The following is a 14,301-nucleotide window of genomic DNA, read 5'->3' as shown; positions in this document are numbered from 1 at the left end:
CTGGTGGGCATGTGACTGGTGTGGTATCCCCACAGTATCATGTGACTGGTGCATGTGACTGGTGTGGCATCATGTGACTGGTGTGGTATCATGACAGTATCATGTGACTGGTGTGGTATCATGTGACTGGTGTGGCATCATGTGACTGGTGTGGTATCATGTGACTGGTGTGGCATCATGTGACTGGTGTGGCATCATGTGACTGGTGTGGCATCATGTGACTGGTGTGGTATCATGACAGTATCATGTGACTGGTGTGGCATCATGTGACTGGTGTGGCATCATGACAGTATCATGTGACTGGTGTGGCATCATGACAGTATCATGTGACTGGTGTGGCATCATGTGACTGGTGTGGCATCATGACAGTATCATGTGACTGGTGTGGCATCATGACAGTATCATGTGACTGGTGTGGTATCATGTGACTGGTGTGGCATCATGACAGTATCATGTGACTGGTGTGGCATCATGACAGTATCATGTGACTGGTGTGGCATCATGACAGTATCATGTGACTGGTGTGGCATCATGTGACTGGTGTGGCATCATGACAGTATCATGTGACTGGTGTGGTATCATGTATCATGACTGGTGTGGCATCATGTGACTGGTGTGGCATCATGACAGTATCATGTGACTGGTGTGGCATCATGACAGTATCATGTGACTGGTGTGGTATCATGTGACTGGTGTGGCATCATGACAGTATCATGTGACTGGTGTGGCATCATGTGACTGGTGTGGTATCATGTGACAGGTGTGGCATCATGTGACTGGTGGGCATCATGTGACTGGTGTGGTATCATGTGACTGGTGTGGCATCATGTGACTGGTGTGGGCATCATGTGACTGGTGTGGTATCATGTGACTGGTGTGGTATCATGTGACTGGTGTGGCATCATGACAGTATCATGTGACTGGTGTGGTATCATGACAGTATCATGTGACTGGTGTGGCATCATGTGACTGGTGTGGTATCATGACAGTATCATGTGACTGGTGTGGTATCATGACAGTATCATGTGACTGGTGTGGCATCATGACAGTATCATGTGACTGGTGGGTATCATGACAGTATCATGTGACTGGTGTGGTATCATGACAGTATCATGTGACTGGTGTGGTATCATGACAGTATCATGTGACTGGTGTGGTATCATGACAGTATCATGACTGGTGTGGTATCATGACAGTATCATGTGACTGGTGTGGTATCATGACAGTATCATGTGACTGGTGTGTATCATGACAGTATCATGTGACTGGTGTGGTATCATGACAGTATCATGTGACTGGTGTGGTTCACAGTATCATGTGACTGGTGTGGCATCAACCACAGTATCATGTGACTGGTGTGGCATCATGACAGTATCATGTGACTGGTGTGGCATCATGACAGTATCATGTGACTGGTGTGGCATCATGACAGTATCATGAGACTGGTGTGGTATCATGACAGTATCATGTGACTGGTATATCAGTGGTTAGGGTTTGGAGTTTTACCTGACTAGGAATAACTCCTGGCCTTAACAATGATGACAATATTCACGTTTCTCAAAAAAATCCTGTTTCCTCACTGAAATGTCTACTCGTGTCTGTTTTTACAGTGCTTTCTAAATGTTTTCAAGAACCACACGAGTCACTTCCTCAGTTCTTCCAGACGGGTGATGTTCTGACAGAGCGGTATGAACTCACACACAACCTGAATGTAGTTTATTACATTATTACATTAAAATAAAGTTTATTACATTAAAATGTTTTATTTGTTTACATAATAGAGGGTTTCTAGTATCCATCTTTATCTAACCCGCTTTAGGAATATTTACCCTTCCCTCCTCCTCCTTACCCCAGTCTTCCTCTCCTCCCCTCTAGGAATATTTACCCTCTCCCCTTCACTCTTCCTCCTTATCCCCATCTTCCTCACCTCCCCTCTAGGAATATTTACCCTCTCCTCTTCCTCCTTACCCCCGTCTTCCTCACCTCCCCTCTTCCTCCTTACACTTCAATCACACCGACAGCATCATTACATGTTGGTACACCCAGAAGTACATTCATCTCCAGTAAACCACACTGCGTTATCCTTGCGGCGTTGCGTTTCAGAGGCAGTGCATTCTGGGTAGAGCGTCACGTTGGATGTATCAGACTGTCTGCTGCAGACGGCTTGGCAGAAACGGTGAACGTTGAACTTCAGACGACCAGACGACGCTGCGTACTATTTTCCTCAAATGGGACGCTGTCGGTGTGTTTTGGAAGCGTTTCCCCTCGTCTTCCTCGTCTTCCTAGTCTTCCTCTAATGCATTTTTTGCGTTTGCGTATCTCCGTGAACGTTTGGTATTTGACGAGGGGCAGCCGCAGAGACGCCAGTCTGTTTTCGGCCGTCGGACCGCCGTCGTCCCCCGTCACACAGCCGTGTCTGGACAGGGTCAGCCCCATCGACTTGGCCACCTCCACCATCCTACACACACACACACACACACACACACACACACACACACACACACACACACAGAATATCAGTAACGCTGTTGCTTTTGTGTTTTTTATTAATTATTTCACCTTTATTTATTTAAAGGAGCTACATTTGTATTTATTTGATTTATTTCACCTTTATTTAACTGTTTTTTTAAATTTCACCTTTATTTAACCAGGTAGTTGAGAACAAGTTCTCATTTACAACTGAGACCCAGACCAAGATAAAGCAAAGCAGTTCGACACAAACAACAACAACAGAGTTACACATGGAGTAAACAACACAGTTACACATGGAGTAAACAACAACACAGTTACACATGGAGTAAACAACAACACAGTTACACATGGAGTAAACAAACATAGTCAATAATACAGTAGAACAAAAGAAAACAAAGAGTCTATATACAGTGGTGTAAATGAGGTAAGTTAAGGAAATAAATAGGCCATGGTGGGAAGTAATTACAATATAACAATTAAACACTGGAGTGGTAGATCGGCAGAAGATGAATGTGCAGGTAGAGATACTGGGGTGCAAAGGAGCAAGATAAATAAATAAATATAGTATGGGGATGAGCTAGGTAGGTAGATAGATGGGCTGTTTACAGATGGGCTATGTACAGGTGCAGTGATCTGTGAGCTGCTCTGACAGCTGGTGCTTAAAGTTAGTGAGGGAGATGTGAGTCTCCAACTTAGAGATTTTTGCAGTTTGTTCCAGTCAGCGGCAGCAGAGAACTGGAAGGAAAGGCAGCCAAAGGAGGAATTGGCTTTGGGGAGTGACCAGTGGGATATACCTGCTGGAGCGCGTGCTACGGGTGGGTGCTGCTATGGTGACCAGTGGGATATACCTGCTGGAGTGCGTGCTACGGGTGGGTGTTGCTATGGTGACCAGCGGGATATACCTGCTGGAGCGTGTGCTACGGGTGGGTGTTGCTATGGTGACCAGCGGGATATACCTGCTGGAGTGCGTGCTAGGGTGGGTGTTGCTATGGTGACCAGCGGGATATACCTGCTGGAGCGTGTGCTACGGGTGGGTGTTGCTATGGTGACCAGCGGGATATACCTGCTGGAGTGCGTGCTACGGGTGGGTGTTGCTATGGTGACCAGCGGGATATACCTGCTGGAGCGTGTGCTACGGGTGGGTGTTGCTATGGTGACCAGCGGGATATACCTGCTGGAGCGCGTGCTATGGGTGGGTGTTGCTATGGTGACCAGTGAGATATACTTGCTGGAGCGCGTGCTACGAGTGGGTGCTGCTATGGTGACCAGTGAGCTGAGATAAGGCGGAGCTTTACCTAGCAGAGACTTGTAGATAACCTGGAGCCAGAGGGTTTGGCGACGAGTATGAAGGGAGGGCCAGCCAACGAGAGCGTACAGGTCGCAATGGTGGGTCTTTGGTGACAAACGGATGGCACTGTGATAGACTGCATCCAATTTGTTGAGTAGGGTATTGGAGGCTATTTTGTAAATGACATCACAGAAGTCGAGGATCGGCAGGATGGTCAGATTTACGAGGGTATGTTTGGCAGCATGAGTGAAGGAGGCTTTGTTGCGAAATAGGAAGCCAATTCTAGATTTAATTTTGGATTGGAGATGTTTGATATGAGTCTGGAAGGAGAGTTTACAGTCTAACCAGACACCCAGGTATTCAAAATGGTTGGTAATCTGTTTGTTAACTTGGCTTTCAAGACCTTAGAAAGGCAGGGTAAATATAGGTCTGTAGCAGTTCGGGTCTAGAGTGTCTCCCCCTTTGAAGAGGGGGATGACCGCGGCAGCTTTCCAACCTTTGGGAATCTCAGACAATACGAAAGAGGTTGAACAGGCTGGTAATAGGGTTTGCAACAATTTCGGCACCTAATTTAAAAAAAAAAAGAGGTGTCTCTCTCGCTCTCCTGTTCTGTGACCCCCACCCCCCAGGTCTCTCACCGTTTCTCTGTGACCCCCAGGTCTCTGTGTAACAGGGTGAGGTCAGCGGTCATGTCTCCCATGTGGAGCAGCAGGGCCAGGCAGTACGCTGCCACCTTCACACGCATCGACGTAGACACCAAGTAATGCACCCTAGACACACACACACACACACACATTAGTAACATTCTGCACCCTAGAGACACACACACACACCACACATTAGTAACATTCTGCACCCTAGAGACACACACACACACACACACACACACACACACACACACACATTAGTAACATTCTGCACCCTAGAGACACACACACACATTAGTAACATTCTGCACCCTAGAGACACACACACACACACACCACACATTAGTAACATTCTGCACCCCAGAGACACACACACACACATAGTAACATTCTGCACCCGAGACACACACACACACACACACACATTAGTAACATTCTGCACCCTAGAGACACACACACACATTAGTAACATTCTGCACCCTAGAGACACACACACACACACACACCCACACACACACACACACCACACATTAGTAACATTCTGCACCCTAGAGACACACACACACACATTAGTAACATTCTGCACCCTAGAGACACACACACACTAGTAACATTCTGCACCCTAGAGACACACACACATTCGTAACATTCTGCACCCTAGAGACACACACACACACACACACACATTAGTAACATTCTGCACCCTAGACACACACACACACAAGTAACATTCTGCACCCTAGACACACACACACACATTAGTAACATTCTGCACCCTAGAGACACACACACACACACACACACGTAACATTCTGCACCCTAGACATTAATACCAATGAAACTACTGAATTGAACTAAATCTGTTTTTTACCTCAGAGGAAGGAGAGGAGAGCTCTATTCCCTATCTAGTGCACTATGGAGAGCTCTATTCCCTATCTAGTGCACTATGGAGAGCTCTATTCCCTATCTAGTGCACTATGGAGAGCTCTATTCCCTATCTAGTGCACTATGGAGAGCTCTATTCCCTATCTAGTGCACTATGGAGAGCTCTATTCCCTATCTAGTGCACTATGGAGAGCTCTATTCCCTATCTAGTGCACTATGGAGAGCTCTATTCCTATCTAGTGCACTATGGAGAGCTCTATTCCCTATCTAGTGCACTATGGAGAGCTCTATTCCCTATCTAGTGCACTATGGAGAGCTCTATTCCCTATCTAGTGCACTATGGAGAGCTCTATTCCTATCTAGTGCACTATGGAGAGCTCTATTCCCTATCTAGTGCACTATGTAGGGTGCTATTTGAAAAGCAGACGATCTATGGGCCCGGGTCTAGTGCACTATGTAGGGTGCCAGCGAGTGGACAGCTACCTGCCGTTATTGAAGGTCTCCACGGTGAAGGTCCTCATCAGCTTGATGTGGATGATACGAGGGCAGCCCTCCTCCTGCCCGACTAGAAAACATTAACACAACCCTTAATGATACGAAGACAGCCCTCCTCCTGCCCGACTAGAAAACATTAACACAACCCTTAATGATACGAAGACAGCCCTCCTCCTGCCTGACTAGAAAACATTAACACAACCCTTAATGATACGAAGACAGCCCTCCTCCTGCCTGACAAGAAAACATTAACACAACCCTTAATGATACGAGGGCAGCCCTCCTCCTGACTAGAAAACAACATTAACACAACCCTTAATGATACGAAGACAGCCCTCCTCCTGCCTGACTAGAAAACATTAACACAACCCTTAATGATACGAGGGCAGCCCTCCTCCTGACTAGAAAACAACATTAACACAACCCTTAATGATACGAGGGCAGCCCTCCTCCTGACTAGAAAACAACATTAACACAACCCTTAATGATACGAGGACAGCCCTCCTCCTGACTAGAAAACAACATTAACACAACCCTTAATGATACGAGGGCAGCCCTCCTCCTGACTAGAAAACAACATTAACACAACCCTTAATGATACGAGGACAGCCCTCCTCCTGACTAGAAAACATTAACACAACCCTTAATGATACGAGGACAGCCCTCCTCCTGACTAGAAAACATTAACACAACCCTTAATGATACGAGGGCAGCCCTCCTGCCCGACTAGAAAACAACATTAACACAACCCTTAATGATACGAGGACAGCCCTCCTCCTGACTAGAAAACAACATTAACACAACCCTTAATGATACGAGGGCAGCCCCTCCTCCTGACTAGAAAACAACATTAACACAACCCTTAATGATACGAGGGCAGCCCTCCTCCTGACTAGAAAACAACATTAACACAACCCTTAATGATACGAGGACAGCCCTCCTCCTGACTAGAAAACATTAACACAACCCTTAATGATACGAGGACAGCCCTCCTCCTGACTAGAAAACATTAACACAACCCTTAATGATACGAGGACAGCCCTCCTCCTGACTAGAAAACAACATTAACACAACCCTTAATGATACGAGGGCAGCCCTCCTCCTGACTAGAAAACAACATTAACACAACCCTTAATGATACGAGGACAGCCCTCCTCCTGACTAGAAAACATTAACACAACCCTTAATGATACGAGGGCAGCCCTCCTCCTGACTAGAAAACATTAACACAACCCTTAATGATACGAGGACAGCCCTCCTCCTGACTAGAAAACAACATTAACACAACCCTTAATGATACGAGGACAGCCCTCCTCCTGACTAGAAAACAACATTAACACAACCCTTAATGATACGAGGACAGCCCTCCTCCTGACTAGAAAACAACATTAACACAACCCTTAATGATACGAGGACAGCCCTCCTCCTGACTAGAAAACAACATTAACACAACCCTTAATGATACGAGGACAGCCCTCCTCCTGACTAGAAAACAACATTAACACAACCCTTAATGATACGAGGACAGCCCTCCTCCTGACTAGAAAACATTAACACAACCCTTAATGATACGAGGACAGCCCTCCTCCTGACTAGAAAACATTAACACAACCCTTAATGATACGAGGGCAGCCCTCCTCCTGCCCGACTAGAAAACATTAACACAACCCTTAATGATACGAGGACAGCCCTCCTCCTGACTAGAAAACAACATTAACACAACCCTTAATGATACGAGGGCAGCCCTCCTCCTGACTAGAAAACAACATTAACACAACCCTTAATGATACGAGGGCAGCCCTCCTCCTGACTAGAAAACATTAACACAACCCTTAATGATACGAGGACAGCCCTCCTTCTGACTAGAAAACATTAACACAACCCTTAATGATACGAGGGCAGCCCTCCTCCTGCCCGACTAGAAAACATTAACACAACCCTTAATGATACGAGGACAGCCCTCCTCCTGACTAGAAAACAACATTAACACAACCCTTAATGATACGAGGACAGCCCTCCTCCTGACTAGAAAACAACATTAACACAACCCTTAATGATACGAGGACAGCCCTCCTCCTGACTAGAAAACAACATTAACACAACCCTTAATGATACGAGGGCAGCCCTCCTCCTGACTAGAAAACAACATTAACACAACCCTTAATGATACGAGGACAGCCCTCCTCCTGACTAGAAAACATTAACACAACCCTTAATGATACGAGGACAGCCCTCCTCCTGACTAGAAAACATTAACACAACCCTTAATGATACGAGGACAGCCCTCCTCCTGACTAGAAAACATTAACACAACCCTTAATGATACGAGGGCAGCCCTCCTCCTGCCCGACTAGAAAACATTAACACAACCCTTAATGATACGAGGACAGCCCTCCTCCTGACTAGAAAACAACATTAACACAACCCTTAATGATACGAGGGCAGCCCTCCTCCTGCCCGACTAGAAAACATTAACACAACCCTTAATGATACGAGGGCAGCCCTCCTCCTGACTAGAAAACATTAACACAACCCTTAATGATACGAGGGCAGCCCTCCTCCTGCCCGACTAGAAAACATTAACACAACCCTTAATGATACGAGGACAGCCCTCCTCCTGACTAGAAAACAACATTAACACAACCCTTAATGATACGAGGACAGCCCTCCTCCTGACTAGAAAACAACATTAACACAACCCTTAATGATACGAGGACAGCCCTCCTCCTGACTAGAAAACAACATTAACACAACCCTTAATGATACGAGGGCAGCCCTCCTCCTGACTAGAAAACAACATTAACACAACCCTTAATGATACGAGGGCAGCCCTCCTCCTGACTAGAAAACATTAACACAACCCTTAATGATACGAGGGCAGCCCTCCTCCTGCCCGACTAGAAAACATTAACACAACCCTTAATGATACGAGGACAGCCCTCCTCCTGACTAGAAAACAACATTAACACAACCCTTAATGATACGAGGGCAGCCCTCCTCCTGCCTGACTAGAAAACAACATTAACACAACCCTTAATGATACGAGGACAGCCCTCCTCCTGCCTGACTAGAAAACAACATTAACACAACCCTTAATGATACGAGGACAGCCCTCCTCCTGACTAGAAAACAACATTAACACAACCCTTAATGATACGAGGGCAGCCCTCCTCCTGCCCGACTAGAAAACAACATTAACACAACCCTTAACGATACGAGAGATTAGAGATTATGTTCTCGGTGAACACTACAGGTGCAGGCTCAAACGAGGATTACTTTAAAAAAAGTCAACACTTGCTTCTCGTACACACACACACACACACACACACACACACACACACACACACACACACACACACACACGGCGTGGCACTCACACTTGCGAGTCATGTTTTCTGCCGTGCCAGTTTGAGCAGCAGGAGGAGGTAGAAGGCACAGCGAGCATGTCTCTCTCTGGCCACGCCCTCTCTGGGCAGGCTCTCCAACTGACTCACCACGCTCTGACACCTGGAACAACAACGTCAATACAACGTCAACAACACCACAACAACGTCAACACCACCATCACAACAACAACATCAACAACACAATAACAGCAGTAGTGTTGTAGTCCGACCCTTCATCTGTTAAATTCTGTAGTTCCTCTGGGGTCAGGGCGGCCATCTTGGAGCCAGCAGCATCCAGGACATCGTACTCCACAGGAGACAGGACTGGTACTCAGGTAAGGAGTCACACATTAACCTGGTCACACACACACATTAACCTGGTCACACACACACATTAACCTGGTCACACACATTAACGTGGTCACACACATTAACCTGGTCACACACACACACATTAACCTGGTCACACACACACACACACATTAACCTGGTCACTCACACACACACACACACACACATTAACCTGGTCACTCACACACACACACACACACATTAACCTGGTCACTCACACACACACACACACACATTAACCTGGTCACTCACACACACACACATTAACCTGGTCACTCACACACATTAACCTGGTCACTCACACACACACACATTAACCTGGTCACTCACACACACACACATTAACCTGGTCACTCACACACACACACACACACTAACCTGGTCACTCACACACACACATTAACCTGGTCACTCACACACACACACTAACCTGGTCACTCACACACACACACACACACACACACACACACATTAACCTGGTCACTCACACACACACACACACACATTAACCTGGTCACACACACACACACACACACACATTAACCTGGTCACTCACACACACACACACATTAACCTGGTCACACACATTAACCTGGTCTCACACACACACATTAACCTGGTCTCACACACACACATTAACCTGGTCACACACACACACACACACATTAACCTGGTCACTCACACACACACACACACACACACACTAACCTGGTCACTCACACACACACACACACACACATTAACCTGGTCACTCACACACACACACACACACACACACACATTAACCTGGTCACACACACACACACACATTAATCTGGTCACACACACACACACACATTAACCTGGTCACTCACACACACACACACATTAACCTGGTCACACACACACATTAACCTGGTCACACACATTAACCTGGTCTCACACACACACATTAACCTGGTCTCACACACACACATTAACCTGGTCACACACACACACACACACATTAACCTGGTCACTCACACACACACACATTAACCTGGTCACTCACACACACACACTAACCTGGTCACTCACACACACACATTAACCTGGTCACTCACACACACACACACACACACACACACACACATTAACCTGGTCACTCACACACACACACACATTAACCTGGTCACACACACACACACATTAACCTGGTCACTCACACACACACACATTAACCTGGTCACTCACACACACACATTAACCTGGTCACACACACACACACACACACACACACATTAACCTGGTCACTCACACACACATTAACCTGGTCACTCACACACACACACATTAACCTGGTCACTCACACACACACACATTAACCTGGTCACACACACACATTAACCTGGTCTCACACACACACACATTAACCTGGTCACACACACATTAACCTGGTCACTCACACACACACATTAACCTGGTCACTCACACACACACATTAACCTGGTCACTCACACACACACATTAACCTGGTCACTCACACACACATTAACCTGGTCACTCACACACACACATTAACCTGGTCACTCACACACACACATTAACCTGGTCACTCACACACACACATTAACCTGGTCACTCACACACACACTAACCTGGTCACTCACACACACACATTAACCTGGTCACTCACACACACACATTAACCTGGTCACTCACACACACACATTAACCTGGTCACTCACACACACACATTAACCTGGTCACTCACACACACACATTAACCTGGTCACTCACACACACACATTAACCTGGTCACTCACACACACACATTAACCTGGTCACTCACACACACACATTAACCTGGTCACTCACACACACACATTAACCTGGTCACTCACACACACACATTAACCTGGTCACTCACACACACACATTAACCTGGTCACTCACACACATTAACCTGGTCACTCACACACACTAACCTGGTCACTCACACACATCAACCTGGTCTCACACACACACACATCAACCTGGTCACACACACACATTAACCTGGTCACACATTAACCTGGTCACACACACACACACACACACACACACACACACACACACACACACTAACCTGGTCACACACACACACACACACACATTAACCTGGTCACACACATTAACCTGGTCACACACACACACATTAACCTGGTCTCACACACACACACACACACACATTAACCTGGTCTCACACACACACACATTAACCTGGTCACACACACACACATTAACCTGGTCTCACACACACACACACACATTAACCTGGTCACACACACACACACATTAACCTGGTCACACACACACACACACATTAACCTGGTCTCACACACACACACACATTAACCTGGTCACACACACACACACATCAACCTGGTCACACACACACATTAACCTGGTCACACATTAACCTGGTCACACACACACACACACACACACACACACTAACCTGGTCACACACACACACATTAACCTGGTCACACACATTAACCTGGTCACACACACACATTAACCTGGTCTCACACACACACACACACACACACACTAACCTGGTCTCACACACACACACACACACACACACATTAACCTGGTCACACACACACACATTAACCTGGTCTCACACACACACACACACACACATTAACCTGGTCACACACACACACACATTAACCTGGTCTCACACACACACACACACACACATTACCTGGTCTCACACACACACACATTAACCTGGTCACACACACACACATTAACCTGGTCTCACACACACACACACACACACACACACACACATTAACCTGGTCTCACACACACACATTAACCTGGTCACACACACACACACACACATTAACCTGGTCTCACACACACATTAACCTGGTCTCACACACACACACACATTAACCTGGTCACACACACACACACACATTAACCTGGTCACACACACACACACATTAACCTGGTCACACACACACACATTAACCTGGTCACACACACACACATTAACCTGGTCACACACACACACACACACACACATTAACCTGGTCACACACACATTAACCTGGTCACACACACACACATTAACCTGGTCACACACACATTAACCTGGTCACACACACACACATTAACCTGGTCACACACACATTAACCTGGTGTCTCACACACACACACACACACACACACACACACTAACCTGGTCACACACACACACACACACACACATTAACCTGGTCACACACATTAACCTGGTCACACACACACAGTTTAACCTGGAGTCACACACACACACACACACATTAACCTGGTCACACACATTAACCTGGTCACACACACACAGTTTAACCTGGAGTCACACACACACACAGTCCAGGTGAAGGATACTGTCGTCAAACAGGTAGACGTGTTGAGGTGTGTCGGCGTCGGGGTAGCAGGGAGGAAGGTAATGAGACACTTCAGACTGGGACTCTGCCTGAACAACCTCCTGCTGAAGGGCTGGAGAAACATTCACTGTGTTACAGCTGTGTGTTACTGTACAGGTGTGTGTGTGTGTGTGTTACTGTACAGGTGTGTGTGTGTGTTACTGTACAGGTGTGTGTGTGTGTGTGTTACTGTACAGGTGTGTGTGTGTGTGTGTGTTACTGTACAGGTGTGTGTGTGTGTGTGTACTGTACAGGTGTGTGTGTGTGTTACTGTACAGGTGTGTGTGTGTGTTACTGTACAGGTGTGTGTGTGTGTGTTACTGTACAGGTGTGTGTGTGTGTGTTACTGTACAGGTGTGTGTGTGTGTGTGTTACTGTACAGGTGTGTGTGTGTGTGTTACTGTACAGGTGTGTGTGTGTGTGTGTGTACTGTACAGGTGTGTGTGTGTGTTACTGTACAGGTGTGTGTGTGTGTGTTACTGTACAGGTGTGTGTGTGTTACTGTACAGGTGTGTGTGTGTTACTGTACAGGTGTGTGTGTGTTACTGTACAGGTGTGTGTGTGTGTGTGTGTGTGTGTGTTACTGTACAGGTGTGTGTGTGTGTGTGTGTTACTGTACAGGTGTGTGTGTGTTGCTGTACAGGTGTGTGTGTGTGTTACTGTACAGGTGTGTGTGTTACTGTACAGGTGTGTGTGTGTGTGTGTTACTGTACAGGTGTGTGTGTGTTACTGTACAGGTGTGTGTGTGTGTTACTGTACAGGTGTGTGTGTATGTCTTCTGGTCTGACTGTGTCCTTCAGAAAGTATTCAGACCCCTTGACTTATTCCACATTTTGTTGCCTTATTCTAAAATGGATTCAATTGTTTTTTCCCCCTCTCACCATAATGACATCACAATACCTCATAATGACATCACAGTACCCCATAATGACATCACAGTACCCCATAATGACATCACAGTACCCCATAATGACATCACAGTACCCCATAATGACATCACAATAACCCCATAATACCAAGTAGCAGGTTTTCATCAAGGATCTGTACTTTACTCCGTTCATCTTTGTCCTCGATCCTGACTAGTCTCCCAGTCCCTGAAAAACACCCCCACAGCATGATGCTGCCACCACCATGCTTCACCGTAAGGATGGTGCCAGGTTTCCTCCAGACGTGACGCTTGGCTTTCAGGCCAAAGAGTTCAATCTTGGTTTCATCAGACCAGAGAATCTTGTTTCTCATGGTCTGAGAGTCTTTAGGTGCCTTTTGGCAAACTCCAAGTGGGCTGTCATGTGCCTTTTGCTGAGGAGTGGCTTCCGCCTGGCCACTCTACCATAAAGGCCTGATTGGTGGAG

General features: G+C 46.6%; 1 protein-coding gene across 1 annotated transcript in view; it reads right to left on the bottom strand.

The window, feature by feature from the left end:
* Positions 1 to 1,649: 1,649 nt before the first annotated feature.
* The window catches only part of LOC121844102 (DNA-directed RNA polymerase I subunit RPA49-like), a 25,276-nt gene continuing 12,624 nt past the window's right edge, over positions 1,650 to 14,301 (bottom strand). Inside the window, 7 exon segments of the mRNA XM_042313993.1 lie at positions 1,650 to 2,458; positions 4,399 to 4,530; positions 5,776 to 5,857; positions 9,165 to 9,177; positions 9,180 to 9,294; positions 9,404 to 9,497; positions 12,912 to 13,022. Of these exon segments, the coding sequence (XP_042169927.1) occupies positions 2,191 to 2,458; positions 4,399 to 4,530; positions 5,776 to 5,857; positions 9,165 to 9,177; positions 9,180 to 9,294; positions 9,404 to 9,497; positions 12,912 to 13,022 (815 nt within the window). The 3' untranslated portion in view covers positions 1,650 to 2,190.

The sequence above is a fragment of the Oncorhynchus tshawytscha genome, unplaced genomic scaffold, assembly GCF_018296145.1.
Source record: "Oncorhynchus tshawytscha isolate Ot180627B unplaced genomic scaffold, Otsh_v2.0 Un_contig_684_pilon_pilon, whole genome shotgun sequence".
Classification (NCBI taxonomy): Eukaryota; Metazoa; Chordata; class Actinopteri; order Salmoniformes; family Salmonidae; genus Oncorhynchus; species Oncorhynchus tshawytscha.
Note: the sequence above shows the minus strand (reverse complement) of the source record. Positions and strands in the feature narration are given on the sequence as shown.